The 22,442-nt window shown below is 43.5% G+C and overlaps 1 protein-coding gene across 3 annotated transcripts; it reads left to right on the top strand.

The window, feature by feature from the left end:
• Nucleotides 1-14,404: 14,404 nt before the first annotated feature.
• On the top strand, nucleotides 14,405-22,174 carry LOC125756262 (uncharacterized). Of its 3 annotated transcripts, none has more exons than XM_049413891.1 (7): nucleotides 14,405-15,802; nucleotides 15,859-15,911; nucleotides 15,976-16,094; nucleotides 18,551-18,696; nucleotides 19,235-19,470; nucleotides 20,976-21,064; nucleotides 21,678-22,174. In XM_049413891.1, the coding sequence occupies exons 1-7, from the start codon at nucleotides 15,740-15,742 to the stop codon at nucleotides 21,905-21,907; spliced, it is 936 nt and encodes a 311-aa protein (XP_049269848.1). In that variant the 5' UTR covers nucleotides 14,405-15,739; the 3' UTR covers nucleotides 21,908-22,174. The 3 variants fall into 3 exon arrangements, with proteins under 3 accessions (XP_049269848.1, XP_049269847.1, XP_049269849.1); XM_049413890.1 differs by having other exon boundaries at nucleotides 14,715-15,802; nucleotides 15,976-16,085; nucleotides 18,539-18,696; XM_049413892.1 differs by having other exon boundaries at nucleotides 15,655-15,911; nucleotides 15,976-16,085; nucleotides 18,539-18,696.
• Nucleotides 22,175-22,442: the final 268 nt, after the last annotated feature.

The raw sequence follows: 22,442 nt of genomic DNA, 5'->3' as shown, positions 1-22,442 counted from the left end.
GCCGATTGGCGCACACTACAACACACAAACCGCATCGACTAGAGCGTTTTACTATGAAGCGATAAACGCGTTTTCGGCTCAACATGCACGTTGTAAATACCTACAAAGGGCTTGCGAGACTCCAACTACACTCACGAGCAGGGCGCCTGTCCTTTACCTCTAATCTATGCTACGTTTTTTTGTGCATACTGACAAACACAAAAACAAACTGCAATAATATATGCGCTCAATCATTCAACTTCTATTAGAGCGTGTGGACTTGCAATCGAGGCATCGCTGGTCTCGCTGTCATCAAATACCGGAGACAAAGGACGAGGGACTTGTTTTCCCGACCTTTCGGCTTCGTCCCAAGTTTGGATACAAAAAGAAAGGTGACATCAAATAAATACTAAATAGGAGTAAATACCATGCCCACTCAACTCACCAAACAATCGGAGCACATGGGCCTTGAAGTATAACCTTGTTGCTCGTCTTGCCATTATTCGTGGTGCCACTTCGTAGAGTCGAAATCGGTCGAAATCCAAGACATTTATGGCTCAGAACGTCTCAATCTGGTGCACGCTGAACACAGTCTTCACGTTATCGTCGCGGAAGCACACCAAAGCAAACACCGTGTAAGCAGGCTTACGTGAAGCATCGAGATCACAAAGCGCGCGCTAAGGCGACAGACACAACAGAACGTTTTGGCTTAGCTTGGCCGCAGGCTGGGCTTGTCTTCGTATCGGCCGAGCGCGGATGGCGCGCCAAACGCACGGTCGGTCGCGTTTGCAGATCCACAATTCTTTCTCCTGTATCTTTACAGCACTACTTATATTGCTTAGCATAAATAGTTATAAACTTTACATATTATCCAAAGCTTCTCTTAAAGCTTAGCACATGGCTTAGCCTGCTTAACCAAGGAACGTGTAAAAAGAAAAAAAATGTTCACACATGCAGCGTCGCCACGCCGCGCACCGTCTCACTTTTTTTTTTTTTGTCACCTGGCTGGTTCTATGCCAGTTGTGATCTCATGGCGGTTTCTTTATTATTATTCTGTGGTGTCTGCGTTGTCGATTCCTTCGCAAGTTCTTCTTTAGCGTGTTTTACTATAGTGCCCGTTTACCGCACGGCAGGTACGGAGACACCGTACCGCCGTAGTCGACACGCAGCCTTTTTTATAACTCTTTTAGTCGCGCGAGTTGCTAACTGCACACGGTGTCTCACGGTGTACGATTAAGCTCAATCGGGATCAGACTTATCAAAAGTGAATTGATCCCGTCTGCAGCTTGCGAATAATAGCGCAATCATGATCAAGAAATTTGATCGGGATCGGGTCCGACGCGCTCAATCAGTCATAAGATATTATAAACAGCTACCAATAGGCGGTAGCTGTTTGAACAATAAAACTCCTGTTGGCCTTATACATCTTCTGTTAGTACATTAAGGATCCAATAGAAGTACTTATTTGACCAATACAACTTCTATTGGTCTAATAAGACACCAAAAGGCAGCCCCTATTTGACCAATACAACTTCTATTGGTCCAATAAGACACCAAAAGGCAGCCCCTATTTGACCAATACAACTTCTATTGGTCCAATAAGACACCAATAGGCAGCACCTATTTGACCAATACAACTTCTATTGGTCCAATAAGACACCAATAGGTGATGGCTATTGGTATCTATTGGTATCTATTGGTACCAATAGAAGTCTTATACGACCAATACAGCTCCAATAGATGTCCTATAGAACCAATAGCGATTTTCTATTGGACCAATAGAAAATCCTATTGGTATTTTTGCTAGGGTAGCCTCCACAGTGCTGAAGAGAAGTTCTAGGATGAAGCATAGTTTACTGCTATGTACTCAAACCCATGCTTGCACATTTCGTAATCAACATTCTTACACATGTTGTTTCAAGTTAGGTGCATCCAGAAAGTGATTTCTGTCTTCTCTTATTACTCAATATGTTACTGCAAGATGTTCGTCCGCCTAGCTCTCCTGCAGCACGATAGAAAGTTTGGCTAGTTGGTACAAATGCATTCTTGATGCAGCGCTAAAAGACAGAGACTAAGAAGGAACATTCACACAAGACAAACGCTGACTGGCAACTGAAAAATTTATTTGAAAGAGTCATCCAAGAAAACAAGAAGAACAAAGAAAGACAAGTAAAATCGTGACAATGATGCCTGGCTGACGCATGCGTCACCCATTATTTTGATATGGAAGGCTTCTATCACCTCTCGAGTGACCTTGCATTTGTGTGATGACAAGACTTTCGTATCTGAAAAACACTGGAGAACAACCACACGTGCAACAGTGCGATGTGAGATGCGAAGCATCCGATTTCTTCAGCGACTGGTTATGCTCCTTTAAACGCACATTTAAACATCTGCCTGTTTGCCCCACGTAAGAATTCCTGCAAGTAAGTGGGATCTGGTAGACAACCCCGCACTTACATGGCACATACGTAGATTTTACATGGTTCGTTCCACAGCCTTCACTTAGCACGCTACTGTGCTCTATTTTTCTCCTAACGAGAGGACAGATTCCTGAAAATTTATTTGGAGCAGAGAACACTGTCTTCACCACGTACCTATTGCCTACATTACTCAGACCATGGGATAGCTTGTGCACATAAGGTAACACTGTTACCTTTTCGTGTCTCTACTTATGGTCACATTTTTTGGAATGGTTCTGACCCTTTACCCACCTCGATAGTCTCTCACTGCAATTAGACAGCACACTTTTAGGGTAACCCGCTTGTTGAAGTCTCTGGATCTGTGTTAAGAAACTACGCTCCATGCCATGTTCGCAAGACTTTGCCAAAGCAGACTTCAGGGCGGAATACGCTACTATTCCGTTCTTTATCACTTTCGAGTGTTGGGACCATAGGCGGAGAGTTTTCATTTTACCGGAGGGGGCGGGGGCCCGACTGCTCTTCTTCCACATTTCTCTCTCACTCTCCCTATATATATATATATATATATATATATATATATATATATAGGGAGAGTGAGAGAGAGAGAGAGAGAGAGGAGTCCAACTTCCAAATTAAAGAATTTAATGTAACTTTAGTCTCTTAGGTGCCCGCAATACCACAATGAAGATCTGGAAGTGGAAGACCCCAGATTTATTTTTCAGTTTACACAAAGACATCGATCCACCTCGTAACTCTTGGCTCGAAGCGAAAAAGGTCGCCTTCATTGACTGCGTCGCGTAAAATCGATTCACGCAATGTGTGGGGTTACTTTACTTTGTTAAAACATGCGCCACACAGGAGACAGTAGGCTAATGCTATCACGGGAAGCTTTAATTATATGCCAGTGAGTTCAATTCAAGATGGCCGAAAGTAATTCTGAGATGGTAGTAAATACCATTTGCTACCACTACACCTTGTGCGAAGCTGCGGTTATGAATCTGGAGTTGCTCATTGGTGGCCGAACTTTTAGTAAAACCCTTTACTGATAAATCAAAACTGCGTACAATCTTTTCTCGGCACTTTTATAAGCAGGCATGTCGAAGGGTACCAATAAGTAGGCAACCAAGAAATTACCCGTTTTTTATTTTTATTGGCGAGTAAGCTTGTGCGAAAGCGTTCCCTGACTGACTGTGTCGGGATTGCTTTGTATTCTCAGTATCATTTTTGTGTTCTCAAAACCATTCACTACGGGGTTCAAGACAATTAGAGCGCAGCTCTTAGGCGTCCGTTCTTGCGTTGAGCGGCATCGCCGTTGGCGTCGGCGGCGTAACCGATAGCACGAACGACGACGAAAGAGAGCGAACGCGGAGTTTGGCGATATCACGGGATAGTGGCCTCTAACCTCGCTTTCCACCTCTGTCGCGCGCGTTGGCCCCTCCGTCGGAGCTCGTGCGCATGCAGGGCTGGCACGTGCATTGCGGCTGGCTTCGCTTGTCGTAACGGGGCTGTGGGCGTTTCAGTTGGTTCGCGACAGCTGCGATGCACTGCGTAGCACTCGAGCGCTGGCAGTTTCTGTGGCAATATGTAACGAATCTTACATTGCTACAACTGCGGATAGTCAAAACTTCAAACACCGCTGGCGTTGCCCGAACACAAGGCTGCGCTCAGCGAATTAGGCAGTATCGTAATCGCCGGTGAATTTTTTAATTTGTAGTATCTTAAGTCGTCGCTTCAGTTGTTCATCAGCAGAACCTATTCTGCATGTAAAAATCCGTTTGAGGGGCATTTTAGGGACGAAGCTCCTTATGCCGTGGGTCTGTCCATCCTCCGTTTGTTTGTAGCATTGTAGTAGCCACCTCTAGCTCGTGAGAAGCGCGCGTTCTGGTATGTAGTAGAAGAAGAAGACGACGTTGACGAGTGAGACTCTCGTTTGCGTGTTCGCCTGTGTGGCGTTCTTTCTTCTTTACTACGTCTCGTGTTTTCAACGACACCCGTAGACAACATTTCAGAAGTAACGCGCGCCATGAGGCTCCCTCTTGGCACGCTTTCTCTTTAGCTCGGAGTCGCCAGATGGAAGACAAGGCTGCGGAACGGAGGGCACGGAAGGCGGCGGCAGCGCGCGCTCGCAGACAGAATCCTGAGGTGAGAGCCCGCGAGGCCGAAGCTGCACGTCGACGCCTCGAAGCAGATTCCGCCGTTCGAGCCCGCGAAGCCGAAGCTGCTCGACAAGCTGAACGGCTGCGGCGAGAAGACCCCGCCGTTCGAGCCCACGAGGCCGAAGCTGCTCGACAAGCTGCACGGCTGCGGTGCGAAGACCCCGCCGTTAGAGCCCGCGAGGCCGAAGCTGCACCGCTGCGGCGCGAATCGGATCTTCAAAATGTGAAGGACCGTGAAGCGGCGAGAAAGCGCGCGTACCGGCAGGCAGAGCCCGAGGCTGTGCGAGCACGTCAAGTGGCTGCAAAACGCATCACGCAGGCTCTGCCCGAAGGCGCCGACGCGCGCTTCCAGCGGGACTTCCTTGATAACAGTTTCGGCCATAGTTGCGGTGTGTGCAACAGATTGTGGTTCTCAAACAATCTAGTCACAATATCTTCCATCAAGAAGACCATGCTCGCGCCAATGCCACCGCCGTGCTGCAGCGCGAGTTCGCTTCGCCCCAGTCATCATCATTCACCACGTGGATATGCTGCGATTTTTTTCCATTGAATGTTTGACTTGTCACTGGCCCATGTGCCGAACTTTAAATGGCTGAAATGAAAAAGAAGTGGGCATAAAGGGCCTCCTATGAAATAGCTACCAGACAGGATGACCCGGGGACCTAAGCCAAGCTCTTAAAAAATACCCTGGGCCGGCGCCAGGGGGGGGCTCAGCCCCCCCATGAGGCAGTCCGGGGGGGGCCCAAGCCCCCCAGCCCCCCTGTACTCTCCGCCTATGGTTGGGACGAAAATGGAAGGAGGGGTTTCTGCGATCTCGGAAGATAATGCCAACAAACATGACTGTCCTCGAATGAAAGGCATAAATCTAAAAACTGTAGCTTGGTGTCCTTAACCAGCTCAAGGGTAAACCTTAATCCACAGCCTCATTCACTGAAAACTTTCAGGATATCGGCTGCCCTTCTACTGTAGTTAATGCAAGAAAAAAAAAACACTAAGTAGTCATCTACATAGCGAAATACAGAACTAGCCACATTCTTGAGGTTATCCTGAAGTATGCGGTTAACTCGGCTTAAGTACAGGCATGCAAGCCTTTGTTTACAGACGGGCACCATCAATACTACCACACAAGCATATCGTTTTGCAAGAATTGATCAAGTTTTTTCTAACAAATTGATAATCTCAAATTGATAATCGACTGTTTCACTTCATTTTTCTGAGGCAACAGACCTGCGAGTACCCACACTGCCTTCGCTCTATTCACTAGTGATTCACTCCATTCTTATGACGCTGTCATTGAACACAATGTGGTATGAAGGTGGTCCTTGCTGCGATTGCACCCTCAGCGCCAATCCACAATCAGTAGTAGAAAATTAAACGTTTTACATCATGGACCCAAGTTATGTCCGACCAATCCCACACATAAAAATTTATGAAAATTCATTACATTTCTAGAAAATAAAATATGCTAGTTAAGCCATATATTCATCAATAAATAATGTATAAACAACACAGTAAGAATATTTTTGTTGTTTGATTGAGGCCTGAACAGTACTTGCTTCATTTTTCTGGTAGTAAGTTACACTGAAAACTTTAAATCTTTGATGAAAAAATGCAACACTGCAGAGTGTTTACAACTTCGATAAAAAGTTCTGGTCAAAATCTTTCATGGTTGTGACATAGTGCTGCAGGCTGCTCGATTCATTTCTGGAAATTATGAGTGCAGTACTAACACTAACAATATGAAACTTGGCATTTCTCTCCTGCCGTTTGGTTTCCCTCTTATGTCTGCTTCATGGTTACATCGTACATCATTCACACTAGGCCATCCCTTTTACATTTAGAAACACCACCATGCATGTCCTCCTACCTTTATAATTGTAACTGGCTTGGCAACTCCAAGCTGTAATGCTTTCAAGAGAACATGTCAACATATTTTTGTAATACAGGGAACATTATGAAGGAAAGAAGTGTTAATTTTAAGGGCTCGTCTTTTCTTTGTTATACACAATATTAAAGAGCACTAACAGACAATAATGCCAAGGAAAGTATAGGGGATGTTATTAGTAGTAAATGTAAGGTAAATGTGAAGAAAGAAAAGTGGATGAAAAGATAACTCGCCGCGGGCAGGGACTGAACATGCCACCTTCGAATAACGCATCCGATGCTCTACCGACTGAGCTACCGCGGCGGCCATCCCTCTGTCCACTTTATAGGGTATATATGTACATTTTTAAACTTGGGACCGTCAGTCAGCGCCGCCAGTAGCCATGACGGCGAGTGTGGAACACTCTTTTTCTGCCTGTTGGCGTCACGTAGCACGTGAACTTATTACGAGCTGGCAGCTGACCAATAATCCCTCGCATACTACCTGAAAGCATCAAGTCTGCTAGAACGAGACCCTCGCTATGAATGAAGGAAAGAAGTGTTAATTTTAAGGGCTCGTATTTTCTTTGTTATACATTATCGACACACACGCAAAAAAGAACAGAGTAGTACCCAGTTTTCCCCCTAGCATGAGCTGGCTTCCATTGTGGTAACCAGTGCACCAGCAGTAAAGGTGATGGAAATGTGTGGTTACAAACTACAGCATGAACTATACATTTGTGACACCCTACTTCTTGTACGTAGCTGTACAGGAACTTTTAGGGACAGTAACTTGAAAGTTTGCAGTATTATCTTCGCAGTATTTTTATTCATAAATATGATGAAACCTTACTTATGTGTTTGAAGTATGAGATGCATTCAGAAAAATGGCAGACTCGAGCAAAGTCTCTTCAGTGTTCTCCACGATGAGCTTGCAGAACAACGAAGAATCTTAAAGTATAAAGTCAGAAAAGTCTGAACAAGTTACGTTATATGGTATAGGCTGCACCTTCAGACAGTTATTTAACTTTTTACTGTGCTAGACAAATCATTATTAAAAAGGAGTAATAACCTCTGTCACCAAAATACCTTGCAGTGCCTCACGGCAGCGGAGGGCACATTTTCTACACTGTTGGCTTCTCAGGCAGCCATCCAAGCCAAATCTCACGACATTGCAGATAATGAGCAGCACTTCTTGGCTGCCCTGCTTAGCATACTCATGCTGTGCGACCACCACACAAGTGAACTCACCAGTGTACTGGTGAGTGTAGTTGAAAAGTAAGTGATGCATTTACTTGTTGCAGAAGGTAATAGAGTCAGACTTAATTTCACAGATGGAGGAGATACGCTTGCTCGTTTTGTGCACAGTCTGTTTATATACTGCAGGGCTCTGAGAGAGTTTTATAATTGTTTGTGTCATCCTATGAGTTTATTTAACTGAAAACCAGGGGAACTTGCTCTACACAAGCTACATCGCTGGATGGGCTGAATTTTTTGGCCCCGGCCTGCTTCCTGAAGCCTAGGAATACATGACCAAGCCAGCTTGGTCCAGGAGTCCACCGCATCACCCCCAACTTTTTCAAGCATGCCTTGGAGCGCCTTGTCATTGTGATTGTCATATGTCATTGATTGCTTTTAAACTTAGCCAAGGACCATGTGTGGACGGGCTAGACTAGGGCACGCTGGAGGTAATTTTTGATGATTACTATTATTGGTGTCTTGCCCTTTGTAGCGGGCGATCAGGTGGGAAATCTGGTGTGTGCAGCTGTCGAAATGTTATCTTACCCACAGCAGTATCATAGAGATTAAGCTGTTGCGCTGCTAAGCTCTACGACACAGGTTAGATTCCCGGAAACGGCGGCCACATTTCAAGTGGGGCGTAGTGAAAGAACACACGTGTACTTAGATTTAGATGCACGATAAAGGGCTCCAGGTGGTAGAAATTAATCTGATGCCCACTATAGCATGCCTTGTAATCATATCATGGTTTTGTCATGTAATACCCCATAAAGAAAGCGACAGAATCCCAATAAAGAAGGTCGTACGGCAGGGAGACATGATCTCTCCAATGCTATTCACCGCGTGTTTACAGGAGGTTTTCAGGGCCCTAGCTTGGGAAGAATTAGGGATAAGAGTTAACGGAGAGTATCTCAGTAACCTGCGATTCGCTGATGACATTGCATTGATGAGTAACGCGGGAGACGAATTACAGATCATGATTACTGAACTGGATACGGAAAGTAGAAGAGTAGGTCTGAAGATTAATATGCAAAAAACTAAAGTAATGTGGAACAATCTTGGCAGAGAACAGCGCTTTGCGATAGGTGGCGAGACACTGGAAGTTGTAAAGGTCTACTTAGGACAGGTAGTAACCGCGGAGCTGAACCATGAGAGTGAAATAACTAGAAGAATAAGGATGGGATGGGGCTCATTCGGCAAGCATTATCAAATCATGAATGGTAGTCTACCACTATCCTTCAAGAGGAAGGTATATAACAGCTGCATCTTACCGATACTTACCTACGGAGCAGAAACCTGCAGACTTAAAAAGAGGGTTCAACTTAAATTGAGGATGAAGCAGCGAGCGATGGAAAGGAAAATGATAGGTGTAACCTTAAGAGACAGGAAGAGAGCAGAATGGGTCAGGGAACAAACGGGGGTTAAGGATATCATAGTTGAAATCAAGACGAAGAAATGGATACGGGCCGGGCACAAGGCACGTCGGCAGGATAACCTGTGGTCATTAAGGGTAACTGACTGGATTCCAAGAGATGGCAAACGCGTGAGGGAGAGACAGAAAACTAGGTGGGTAGATTAGATTAAGAAGTTTGTAGGTATAATATGGCAGCAGAAAGCACAGGCCTTTGCCCTGCAGTGGGCGTAGACTGATGATGATGACCCTAAATAGGGGTTGAAACATGTGGTCTGCGGGCCACGCTAGCCTGTCGCTAGCGGACCTTTAGCTAGTGGCCAGGCCCGCACATGGCTGTCTTCATCCCATATTTCTTTTAGTTGCTTAATAAGTATGTTCATGAACTACAGAGATGTGACTAGTCTCAAGAATTTTTTTCGTGAGGCACCCCATGTGGTCACCATGTGTTGAAACATAACCGTGAAACAAAAACTCTATATTTAGGAATCAGCACCTGGATTTCAGTCATCCTAAAGATCAGCACCGATGTGTTTCTCGAATCCTGATGGCAAATCCCCTTCAGATAATAATAATAATATCTGGGGTTTCTCGTGCTCAAACCCTGATATGATTATGAAGAACGCCGTAGTGGAGGGCTCTGTAAATTTCGACCATCTGGTGTTCTTTAACGTGCACTGACATTGCATAGTACACGGGCCTCTAGCATTTTGCATCCATTGAAATGCGACCGCCGCTACCGGGATCGAACCCGCCTTCGGATTAGTGGCCGAGCACTGTAACCACCGAAAGACGTTTTGGACGGCCCGACCTAGGCCACAGGCAGCGCCGGGCTTTCAGGTCGGCCCGTGTAGTGCTTAATACAAGCAGACATGTGGAAGTGTCTCTCTGCTCTGTTTGCTCTGATGAAGTTCTGACAGTAAATGAAAAATGCATTTTGATATCAATGTGCACACCCTCTCTGACGTCTTGGTTTCATCAAATTTATATCATGTCACCACAAGTAGATTTAGTCATAGACGACTCAAACGCACGCAAACATTAAGCTGTCTGCTAATTTCAGAATGCTTGCCGATAATTTCAGAATGCTTGCCGATTTTTCTGACCAGATTCTGCTTTGGCATGCCTTCCTTGAAATTTCATCACTTCCCTGTCACGTGCAATTCCGGTGTTCCGCCGTACATGGTGCGCGTCGGGCGCAATCAGTTTTGACTTTGCCCTTGATATTCGATGATGAATATCTCGAACTATGTGCAACTTTTGTGATTTCTAAAAAATAAGTGTGCCATAAACTGACACACTACAAATTTGTGATATAAACACCTGCCCTCAAGTCAATAAGTAAAAAAATAATTAAGTTTTCTTAATTAGTCACGTCAAAATTATTTTAGCTGCGTGAAAGTATTTCCGCCTCGACATAAATTTCTTGTGCAAAAACAGCAGGAGCGTGACTGTCATACAATATTTTTAAAAAATCTGTATTGTCTAAAAAAAAATACCCAGTTGTGATGACAGTGGTGCGCGTTAGGTGTATGTTTTAAAAAGTGCGCGACGTGAAAAGAAGACTGAGGACACGTGCGGGATTCCCTATACAAAAACGACGACGTCGAGGACCGTGGCGCGTGAGAGCGCGGAGCGCAAGAAGAAAAATAAGAAGTAAACAAGGTCCAATGCCGTAAATACACGGAGCTACCCGAAGCCAATAGATGACCACCACGCAGTTCCTCAGCGCCAATCAGAAGGAAACAAGTGTGCCTGAGGTCGAGGAAAGCCTGGAAGACGGAGAGTGGGCAGTTCGAGGCGAACAGGACGGTAGCCGGGCGCTGAAGACGGGCAGTCGGGTTACAGACCCGAGCCTTCAGGACTTCACCCGGCCGGAACCTTCGGACCGCGGCGTCCAGGGAGGGCGAACCTCAACGGTTCGTCCGTTCGAGAGCAAGGCCTGCTGATCCCGGTGCAGGCAAAGCAACGGCAGTTGGGCTACGGGCCCGAGTCTTGCATCGAGCCGCCTCATCGGGCTAATCTTGGCTTCGCCATGCATCGCCGAGCATTGACCGTCCCCTCATCAACACCAGGCAGACCCGTCAACGCTACGGTCCTCCATCCAAGCCTCCGTTAGTGGGTGAGACCAGACTAACATTCTTCCCCGCTCTGCTATTCAACCGCGCCAGAACTATACCGCTTAACTTAAAACTTTGAACTTGTGCTTTGTTTGTGATTAAGAAAGTTTTGCCGTGTGTAGTGAACCTTTTGTTCAGTGTTTAGTGTTTTGTAGATTTTTCCCCCTCTCTAATGGTTTATTAAAATTTTTTTGTGTGTGTTTAAACCAACGGCTTCGTCCCTGACAAAGCTCTCCGATGCTCACGTCGTAAAAAGAGCTGTCGAAAACAGATAAAGAAAGAACCTGCATCACACCAGTATACACACACCAGTGCTGGGCAGTATTGAAGATACATGTATTTTAGATACTATCTTAGATACTCCTTGGGTATCTTGTATCTGTATCGCGATACATCTCGCAAGATGAGTATCTATATCTGTGCTTCCGATACATTCAATAATGTACTGTGTATCTTAAGATGCAAGATACTCCTAAGGAACACCACCGTACGAAACAATAATCGCTGGCTCTGTTCTGCTTCTCAAGCTGGTACTGGTGCCACTAAACCGTCCGAATAAAACTAAGCGCAGTGACATAATTTTATTTTTCCGCCACAGTCCACCAGTGAGGGCAGGCGATGAGGTGTGTGTGTCCGTTTTGGTGGAGCAGAGCAACGTGACATGGCTCCCATAGTCTCAATAGAACAAGCGTGCGAACGTCTATGCTTAGCTCAGGTGCCTGTCGTTTTCTCGATATTTTTTCTTTTTTATTGTGCCAGTGTCATGACACTTGCCCTTATCCACTGTCCAGTGACGCGTACCACGCAAATTCTGATGTATCGCGCAAATTCTGATGCCCCTCCCCTGCCTAGTGCTTCGTTACGAAATATGAAGCATAGGGTTGCTTTGCGTCTTGTGGCTTTCACACATCAGCGATTTGAAGGATCTTGTGGATGTAAGTTAAACTTAAATGAGATGGTCTTATGTGCAAATAAGATCCTACCTATAGCACCAGTAGTACCGGTGCTAGATCTAATAGATGAAGCGCTTATCTAACAGAAGATATGTTCGTGTGCCGTATCTTTTTCTTCCTGCTGTTGATCGAATCTTGGCCGGGGTGGTCGCATTTTCGATGGAGGCGAAAATACTTGAGGCCCGTGTACCTAGATTTAGGTGCACATTAAAGAACCCCAGGTGGTCGAAATTTCCGGAGCCCTCCACTATGGTGTTCATCATAATCATATTGTGGTTTTGGGATACAAAACTGCAACAATTATTACTAAAATTATGCGCAGGACGCGAGAACTGTATTTCATTCGGGAGCTTACGCAAGCACGGGCGGTAATGCTGGAAGGTTCGATCGCTGATGTGACCACCCGTTTTACTGATGATCAGAATACCGAAGGCCAACGACATTTATTGCCGCTATCAGTGTACAGTGTGCTTTGCTTGTACTATGAGTTACTTGGTTTTCTGGGCCCAAGTTTGCCCAATGAGCAGTTTCGTCTCTATCAGAGTGACTGCCGCCTTCTTCATCGTCATCACCACGTGACAATACAATAGGTACCAGGCATTTCTGGGGTGCACATGTTCTCTCGTTGAAAAAAAATTGTTAAAAGATTGCACGTTAGTGAGTATATAAATAACGAACGTTTTACGCCAGCAGATAAGCAGAACATGGGAAGTCATTGCAGTATTGTGAGGTTTACATATACACAATGCGTCACGAAAAATGGCGCTCGCAACATTGTTGCTGCTGTACACCGGTGATTCGGTATTGCGTAAACGGTCTTTTAGAGACAAGATAAAACTCCACACCAGTGTTTGCGCCATCGTGCGAAGGCTTCTTATTGAAGTTCTTGTGATTAGATGGTGACCCGCTAGCTGGTCGGCAAGCTGAGCAGCGGCTCCCATCAATTACAAAAATGACAAGCAGGAGCCGCGGTCAGTGAAGAGCTGTCCTGTTAAGCAGCCAGAACAAATCCCAACAAGTTCCGTAGGAAGTAAACTAATGCACTTTGAGCGAGAAGGACAAAACTTTTGAGATACTAACAGACATTTCATTAAAATGAAACAAAATTGGTCCCATTAAAGAACTTTACAAGCAAACCTTTGCGTGCATAGGCGTTTGCTACTACATTATGGGGGTCTATAATAACAAATTTGCGAATGTATCGAAGTATCTTAAGGTACAATTGGCAAATATCGTATCGGATACAATTATTGCGGTAGTATCTTGTATCTGTATCTCCAATACTTCTTGGCTGAGTATCTTGTATCGTGTCACAATACAGTTTCAAAGTATCTTTGCTAGCCGTGACACACACACGCACAGATGTTGCAGCTAACTAGCCCCAGGTATTAAAAAAACGAAACATAGGTGCTACGCATCTCGAATTGGCACAGTATTGTTCTGAGCCATATAGAGCCTGTCAGGATGTTTTTTACAATCGACCAAGCTCAATAATTAACAAAGATTTCTTAACGAACTTTTTAAATAGCAACTTTAGCAAAAAATCTTCAATACAATACTTGTAGTGCTTGTACAGAATCACTGGATTTTTTAATTTGCGTTAAGATAACTACCCTGCTAAATTTTTTTCTAGCCTTTCTTTAAAGCACATGAATTTTTTTAAAATATCACATGACTGCCACCTTATTGTGCGGCGCTTTTGGTGCCCTCAAATGTAAGTAGAACGAATTATCAAAGGTTGCTCTGTGCACAGAGGTTGATTGAACAGACTATTGGTGACAGTGGCATGGACGTTAAGCGACAAAAAGGGCGTACCGGTTTTAAGAAAAAAAATAACAAGACAAAAAATTCTTTAACAAAAAAGTGGCAGCCACAGGCTAATACCATATGAGACCGTACGCAGCATTTGATGCAGTGTAGGCATTTTTTAATTTTGTTTTCGCACCAATGAATAAACACGATGGAGGGGGCGAGGATGACAGTATTGATGAAAGATGAAGATGAAAGATTCACTCACATGTTGCGACCGTTTTTTTCGTCTAAGATTTTTTTTTTTGACGGCATGCCCCTACCGGCTGGCCCACCAGCTGCAACGTTTGTGATTAAAAGGTGTTTTTAACGTATGCCATGCTTTTTCGCCTACGTTTTACCGACGGAGCCAGCACGCTTTTCCACCACCACATCTATATATGTGTGTGCGTTTGTGTGTGTGTGTGTTTACACACACAGGTGTCACTTTTGATTGCGATCAAACCTGATTGTGATCAATGAAGTTTCTTGGTCATAATTGCCTTCTTTGTGCAAAATACAAGCCAAATGCAGCCTAGAAACTTGATCTGGATTGGGTTTGAGTGACACCAATGAACCATTATCACAGCTGTCCTGAAAACATGTGTTTGGTTAATGGCTCCTTTGGCTAATCAAACGAGAAGGTGTTTATGTCTATAGCATAGTCCAGAAAAGAGAAAATAAATGCTGATATCATTTATGTTATACTCTCATATAACTTTCCACAGTATCTTTATAAGTAGGACATATTTTGATGATTTCTCTGCCTGTATACAGTAAAGAACAATGTCTCTCGATCAGTCTTTCCCAAACGGTTGATTAAATATCATGGTTTTGACATGCACTTCTCTCCTTCTATGTACAAGTGCATTCCACTTGGTCCATTGTTTTTAACAGCGGCGCTGTTCCAGGTTGGCCCTTCACCGTTCGGTGTCACACATCAGGTCACATGACCTGGAGAGGAGGGTATTTATCACGCATGAGCAGAGCCAGCTCACGGAGCAGCTGCGCCACACAGGTCACATGACCAGCGTGCCAGGGTAGGAGCTGAGCAATCAGAGAGCGTGCCGTGGGAGGGAAATGGACTTCGTGCAGCTCCCGCAGCACAGGAGCTTGCACGAGAGCAGCAATGCTGAAGTCGAGCAGGAAACCCCGAGCTTTGAGAGCAGAAAGCACAAGCCAAGTGGCAGTGGAGGGAAGCCTTGAGGTTCAAGACAAGGAAGTGCAAAAGAAACGGCAAAGGAAACGACAAAGTCCACCACAGCGAAAGACGCAAGAAACACAGTTAAACAGAAATAACAACACCCCAAATCACAGCAAAAAAAAACATAGACATCATCAAAACACATATACAAAACAGCACGAATCACAGTAAAACACAGAAAAACACCGAAAAAACGACCACGGCTCCGCTGTTTCCTCAGATTTCACTGCATAGAACTGGGTTGAGCTTTTTATAATAATCTTTTTGCCTGAGATGACAATTGTTATAATAGATTTATCGCCTAATATAAAACTCCACAGTTTAGATCTTTGTTCTCTCTTTCTTATTGGCTTGTTCCACAAACAATGCACTATGTATAAAGAGAGTAGCAACTTTAAAAAGAGTTGAATGTTGGGCGAGTGATAATTACTTGAAAAGTCTCACTGAAATGTTTCCAACTGTTTATAAAAATGTGATACTACAGTGATATAGCTCCCTGACAGCTGTTGTGTTGTGTTATGTTGTGTTGTGTAATTGTGTTGTGTTACAAAAGTCAAATAAAAAAAGTTATCATCTCAAAAAACATAACTAAAACATCAAAATATGCACAGGTTGGATGGGTGGCGAGAGTTTGAATCTACCTCACTTGGCAAGGCTAAGTCGGAGGTAAGGTGGCCAAATTTATACGACAACTGTATTTTGATGCACTTTGTTTGTTTCAGAGGGCCTGGTGGTTTCAGTCACTGCAAAGTTTGCTGATGCCTTATTTGCACAGGTATGAGGATCCCACTCATAGATCACCCAGCAAATTCAAATAAACATTCAAACTTTTGTGCCAGTGTTGTAGCAAGCCTTGCAACACCCATCCTCACAAGTGCACGAGAGAAGCAGTGCTCGTGGCTGCACCAAATGTGGGAGGAGATTGAGCAGCACTTCAGGACTTTGCATAGTCCACAGGGTAAGACAACACTTTGAAACACATAGTCAGAAATGGAATGCAATGCAAAGCACGTTTTGTAGCATGACAGCAAAGCGAAATAGTGCAACACAGACAGAAAGCAAAATGAGGTGAGGAAACATATGGCCATGGATGGCATTCAAGTCTGTAAGATACTATCACACATACACCTCTGCAACTCAGTGGTAGATCCATCTACCACACGTGGTAACTTGTCCACATTAATTTCACTTAATAATGTTAAATCCCACTTAAAAGCATTGTCCATCATCATTGTGAGGTCTGAACTGACAAAAGTAAAGCAGCTTGCTTATTCTTACTCATGCTCTTTCCTATGTCTCATAGCTGCCTGGTATACATTTTTGTAGGCAACAGATCTTATATATAGTACTTGGCAATAAGCTTCGGGTTTTATGGATGCAGTTCACTTTTGTCTCTGGTACATATAAACGACATCCTTCTTTGTCAAACAGTGTTTACTGCGCATTGAATGTGCCACACAGCATGAGGTCACTTTTGCTTTCTAGTAAACATAACTTTTAACTAGGGGTGTGCGAATATTCGAAATTTCGAATATTTTTCGAATAGTGTTTGCTATTCAATTCGATTCGCACTGGAATTTTACTATTCGAACTATTCCAACTTCCCAAAAACAAATACAGTCAACGTCTGATTGAAAGTGACCCCTTCAAACTTTCAATATGCTTCACCTCATTACACTCTCGTATTACGGCAAAGCTGCCTTTCAAGCTCCGTTACGGTCGTACTTTACCAAGACACAGTCAACGTCCGATTGGAAGTGGTCCCTAGATTTTCAATATGCTTCACCTCATCACACCCCGGTATTGCGGCAAAACTGCCTTTCAAGCTCTGCTGCGATCGCAAATGTACTAACTCAAGAAAACGCTGGTTCCAACATGGAGATGAAAGATGTGGCAGAGGTGAGGGCTCAATTAATGCTGTTTTGGACCTGAAATTTGGGCAGGAAGCTTGAAAAATGGGAAGCCGAAGCTTTTTAGCATCCAAAATTTCAGATGTTCTTATATATCGACGTCTACGAAGCAGATTTGGAGCTCGGGACATGAAGGGAGTACACCCTTGTCAGCCACATCATTTGGGCTTCCACAGAAGTTGAAAGAGGAGGAGAGGCTGAGGAAATGGCATCTTTGCCTATCACGTGTAAAGTGTTGTCGGCAACACTTTGGTTGCACCCAATCATGTACATAAATAGAATTCGGCCTCTACATTGCCTCATTCTTGATAAGACAACTATGAAACACCACCACGCCAGTGCTTCATCAACCTAGCGAAAAGAAACACTTTCACGTTGCTATCTCATAAGAATATGCTTAGGAATCCTCTCTTAACTTTTTTTTCTGCAATTTCGCTTCGAAGTATTAGAAAAATATTCTAGAAATATTAGAGAAATATTCGAAAAATATTTGATTCGATTCGCACTCACACTTCAATATTCGAATTCACTTCGCACCCAAAATTTTGCTATTCACACAGCTCTACTTTTAACAAATATTTTTCACAATGTCCTTTTTGCATCCCTAGTCGTCAAGCATTTAAATAAATTATGAAACCGGTAAGCACACGAAGACGGGAACAAGACAATGACACACAGAGCACTCTTCTTGTTCCCGTATTCGTGCGCTTGCCGGTTTCATAATGTCACTGTGCCAACTAGCTCGGACCCAGCCTCTGATTCAATATAAATAAAAATGCCAAATGCACATGCTATTGCTTTGTGGCTGCATGTGACGTCATGCAAGCAACCTCAAAGACTTTGTTCTCAGATTGCTCTTGGGCTGTAGCCATGTGAGGAAGTTGCCTTAATAATTAGGAAAATTACCAAGCATTGCTCAGTGTGCATTTTAAACCTCTGATTATGGCCCACTTTTTGTACACTGGTTTAATGACAATGCACATTATTCCAACTATAATCAAATGCAAGAAAAAAGAAAGGCACACATGTTATTACATACTACCTTTGACTTATGTATTCTTATATTGTCACAAAACTGTGGAACACTTTACCTTATAGCATCACATCATCTGCATCAATTTATGTAAACAACTTGTTCGCGCTTACCTACAAAACTTACAAGAGAAACCAAGATAATGGAAAAAACAACAACATTTTGCACGCATTTTTAACAAAGTTATTGTAACATTTGTATTTCTTTGCCTTGTAGTTCAATAGTAACCGCTTCTGCTAAGAAAATAGACTCCTGCCACGACCCTTGAAAGGGTTCTGGAGTCCTGCCTGTATAAAAATAACAAGTCATTCTATGTATCATAAACAATGAAAAGTGACTGACTGATTTGGTGACACACACTTGATAACTGCCCTTGCCTCCTTGCCTGGCTTGTAAATAATTTATAAATACACCTTTACCTGTCATTTTTTTCTTCAATGTGACAGTACAGCAGCATAGGTTGTCTTGCAGGGGAAAGCCTGTTGGTGGAGCTGCTCTCATGTACCATGGCTGTGGTGCCAACTTTTCCAGCACCACTGCTGGCCTGCTTGACCAGACTGAGTGGACTCGCTGCCAAAGTGGGTGTGGCCTCTGCTAACAACTCGGCTGGCATGCAGGTACAGCAGATGAAATATAGCAAGATGATTCGGCATGGAATGATTTTTCTTGAAAGTACAAGTGTGTTTCAAAGGGGCACTAAAGAGAAAAATGATTCCTCTCATATTAGTAATTTACAATTACAAAATACTGAAAGAAGGCGTTTGGAAAGCGAGAACACGTGCAGAAAATACAGGTGCCTTGTAATTTCCGTGCCAGCTTGCCATGACGTCATAACAGTCAAGTCTTAACCATAACAAGCTTCAGAAAACTTCATTGAGCCAATGTGGCCGAAGTAAACAAGAAAGACTGAAAACGTGACGTTACTGTGCTGAAGTTTCGGTGTAGATTTAGAAAAGCAAACTCTGAGCTTCATTTTATCTTCTCATATTGGTTCTATAAGGGCACAAGTAATGACGATTGAGTTCTGAAAGAATAAATTATCTGTTTAATGTTTCACTTTAGCGTCCCTTTAATGAGCATTGCCTAGAAACAAAATGTTTGCTGCAAGAGGCCAAGAACATGTATCTTTTGTCAGCTACATTCCTTTGCGTGCAGGTGCTGCTGTCTACACTGTATGATATTCTTCATAGCTCCACAGAACTGGATGAACTCTTCGGATCTCGGCTTGATCCGGAGATAAGTCTAGAGTGTGCTCACGTTGCAAATGAGATGATAGCACATGCACTGCAGCTTACTCAACGCCAGGAAGACAGGCTGCTCGGAAGTCATGACTGTGATCAGAGAGTGCTCAACTGTTTGGATCTGCTGGCTGGACTATTCACTGCAGAAAGGTGAAAAGTTTCCTGCACCAAAAAACATTCACAGACCTTTTTTCATGTTCCAAAGCATTGTTAGAGCAATGACAGACACTGCAGTGATTAACTGTGATCACTTGCAATGTGCATGAAAATTTTATTTCATGAGTGTTCTTGCATTCTGCCACTACTGGAATTGAACCAGGAGCCCTATGGTAAGCAGTAACATATCATAACTACTGAGCTTCCATTGAGGATGCCTTGTGGAAGCCGAATTCTGTGTCTACATTTGTGTACTGCTGCAAACACTGGCTTAACGTTGCACTAGCAGTGCGACAAAGAAAGACAAATGAAAAGCAGATGTGTGCAAAAATTAATTCGTGGTGTGCTGCAACATTTCAGAGTGACACAGAACCTACGAATGACAAATTATCACACTTTGCAAAATATATGACAAACATCTTGTTACAGAGAAGTTTTAAGTATCCTCGAGCTGGTCTCTAAACAGAAATAGCTTAGTTGTGTCACTGTACAGAGACACAATTGGCTGTGCAACAAAACATTGTTTGGCAAGCTGAATGCAGCTGCAGTGCTTGTCATGCCAATAGATTGCTACAGTATTTGTACACATACTACAGAGAGGCAGCTAAGCTAAGGTTGTTGTGTAAATTCAAGTTAGTAGCTTTTCTCCAACAGAATCACAGGCACTAGCAACAGTGAAGCTTCATGACTTGGATCCTGGAATTACCCCATTTCCATTGACAGAAAACCATTCCACGAATTGAAGCAAAATACGCCTATTTTGTTTGGCTAATAAAATAAAAGCTGCATATTCCTGATGAAAGTGTTAACTTTGGCTTAGTATTGCTGTTGTTATCTCTGCAGAAATCAGCCATGACATTCAAATGTTTCATCTTATAAAACCAGGAACACAAACATGCCTGTCTACCAATATCTCTGCACTCAATGACCCTGTTTGGTGGTGAGAATTATGTATGCAAGATGCTCAAGACCCATGACAGATGATAAGGCATGTTCGAACAATGCAAAGCGCACAGTGTTCGCTGCATGTGTTTCCCATGAGGCACATGGGCGACACATGTGGAGGACCCACATAGCAATTGATTTGTGTTGCGATAGCACTATGGGAAGGCCACGCATAGTTAAGGTAGCGTGGACATGACGGTACAGGGCATTTAACTGTCTTGCTGTCGATCACTGCATGTGGTGCACTGATTCGGGCGACACATTGGTCTATCGTATCAAGTGATACCACAGCTTCGCTAGCCAACCACCTTCACAGTATGGATATGAGCCCCCCACCACCTATGTTTATTTTTGCTTTTAGTTCCTACCTGCTGCTGTATGAACAACTCGTAAGTTCAGTGTTGCCACAGGTATGACGATTGCCAAAGGATGTGCCTGTACCTGTATAAATGCCTGTTTGACCTGAACTAAACTGTGGTCCTCCTTGTGGTGAAAAGCTACACCCTTTGCTCCTTTTTTTTTTGTACTGCTTGATAACCAGTGAGTTCATGCAGGGATGCATCCAGGGAAGAAAGCCTCTCACAGACAGCTGAAGATATTACTCTGGATTTAGTTGCAGAACAGCTGATGAGAACACCACAAGGTACTGGACGGACATATAAGACATTTAGATTCCCTGTAAAAAAAAAAGTTGACAAGCAAATGGCTGAACTAATGTGAAGATGTTCTAATAAACTCCACAAGGGGAGAAATTCGGCCTTGTTGGTAAGACATTAGGAAAAAATTTAGCACAAAATGAAACGACGACGAGAAGGGAGGACACAACACATGCGCTAACTTTTTGTTGAAAGTCAGCGCACGTGTTGTGTCCTCCCTTCTCATTTTACGCTAAATTTTTTCTTAATGTTCTAATAAAAATAGCCTACTGCTTTGATCTACATCATAGCTCTAGTGATGATTGTTGAATGAAAATATTAAAGAACAAAATTTATTCATTTGTAGCGTGGTTGTGCTATGCCTAGAATGTTGGCACCATAAAGTAACGAGGAGTGTGGCTCGAATGTGATAATCGATGAGCACACACTCAACAACATCTGTAAAAGCACAGCCAGTGAAGTCAAACTGAGCTGTCACAAACAACTGTCCAGCATGGACTATTACTGTTTTATTGCAAAGTGCATACAAAGTCGTGTCAGCTGAAGGAACAATGCTTTGTTCTCACCAGCACTTATATAAACACACTCTGCCTTTCACAGGACCACAGAGCATCGAATACCTGCACACTGTGCTTCACCAAAACGAGGCCTGGATACGACACACCCTAGCCATCCCAGCATCGGATCACCATTTGTTCACACTGCCCAGTGCACTTCATCTCGGGAGAAGTTGTCAGGCAACAAAGGAACCAAAGTTCAACCCTCTACAGGCATACACTGCCTGCATGCATATTGCACAAGACTGTGACAAAACACAGACTCCTCAATAAAACTCCACATGAAAATTCTGCGAGTTGGTGCTATGACAACGAAAGTTTGGCACACAAAGACTCATAGAGAAAGAAATCCTAATTACTTGACAAATTAAAAAATAGCATTCAAACAAATTCATTTTTGAATTGGGGCCTGAACTTGGATTGCTATCAATCATATTGTTATTACATTGTTAGAACATTGTTATCAGGTCCTGAAACATCCTATCTGGTCATAATTACTTTTTCTTCACTTCACTTTACTCATAGTGCAGTGTACCAGGACATATTTTTTGTCACCTAAGATGCTTGCCTTCTGCGAAATCTGCATGGATTTCCTTTGTAGCATCCCACTACAAAAATGGCACATGACAATTTTTCCTCTTCAAAATGCTTCCACAATCGTCATTTGCCAACTAAGGTAAGTTCAAAGGCCAAACAGCACTATAAATAAAATATAAGTTGTGGTTTTTAGTTGCTCCAATTTGAAGATTTGTGGTTCATTGGAGACTGAGCTAACGCATGTTCTTCAGAAAGCAATGGAAGTATTCCA

This window comes from Rhipicephalus sanguineus, chromosome 3 (assembly GCF_013339695.2).
Source record: "Rhipicephalus sanguineus isolate Rsan-2018 chromosome 3, BIME_Rsan_1.4, whole genome shotgun sequence".
NCBI lineage: Eukaryota > Metazoa > Arthropoda > Arachnida > Ixodida > Ixodidae > Rhipicephalus > Rhipicephalus sanguineus.
The sequence above is the reverse complement of the archived record's forward strand: the minus strand, read 5'-3'. Positions and strand labels throughout refer to the sequence as shown.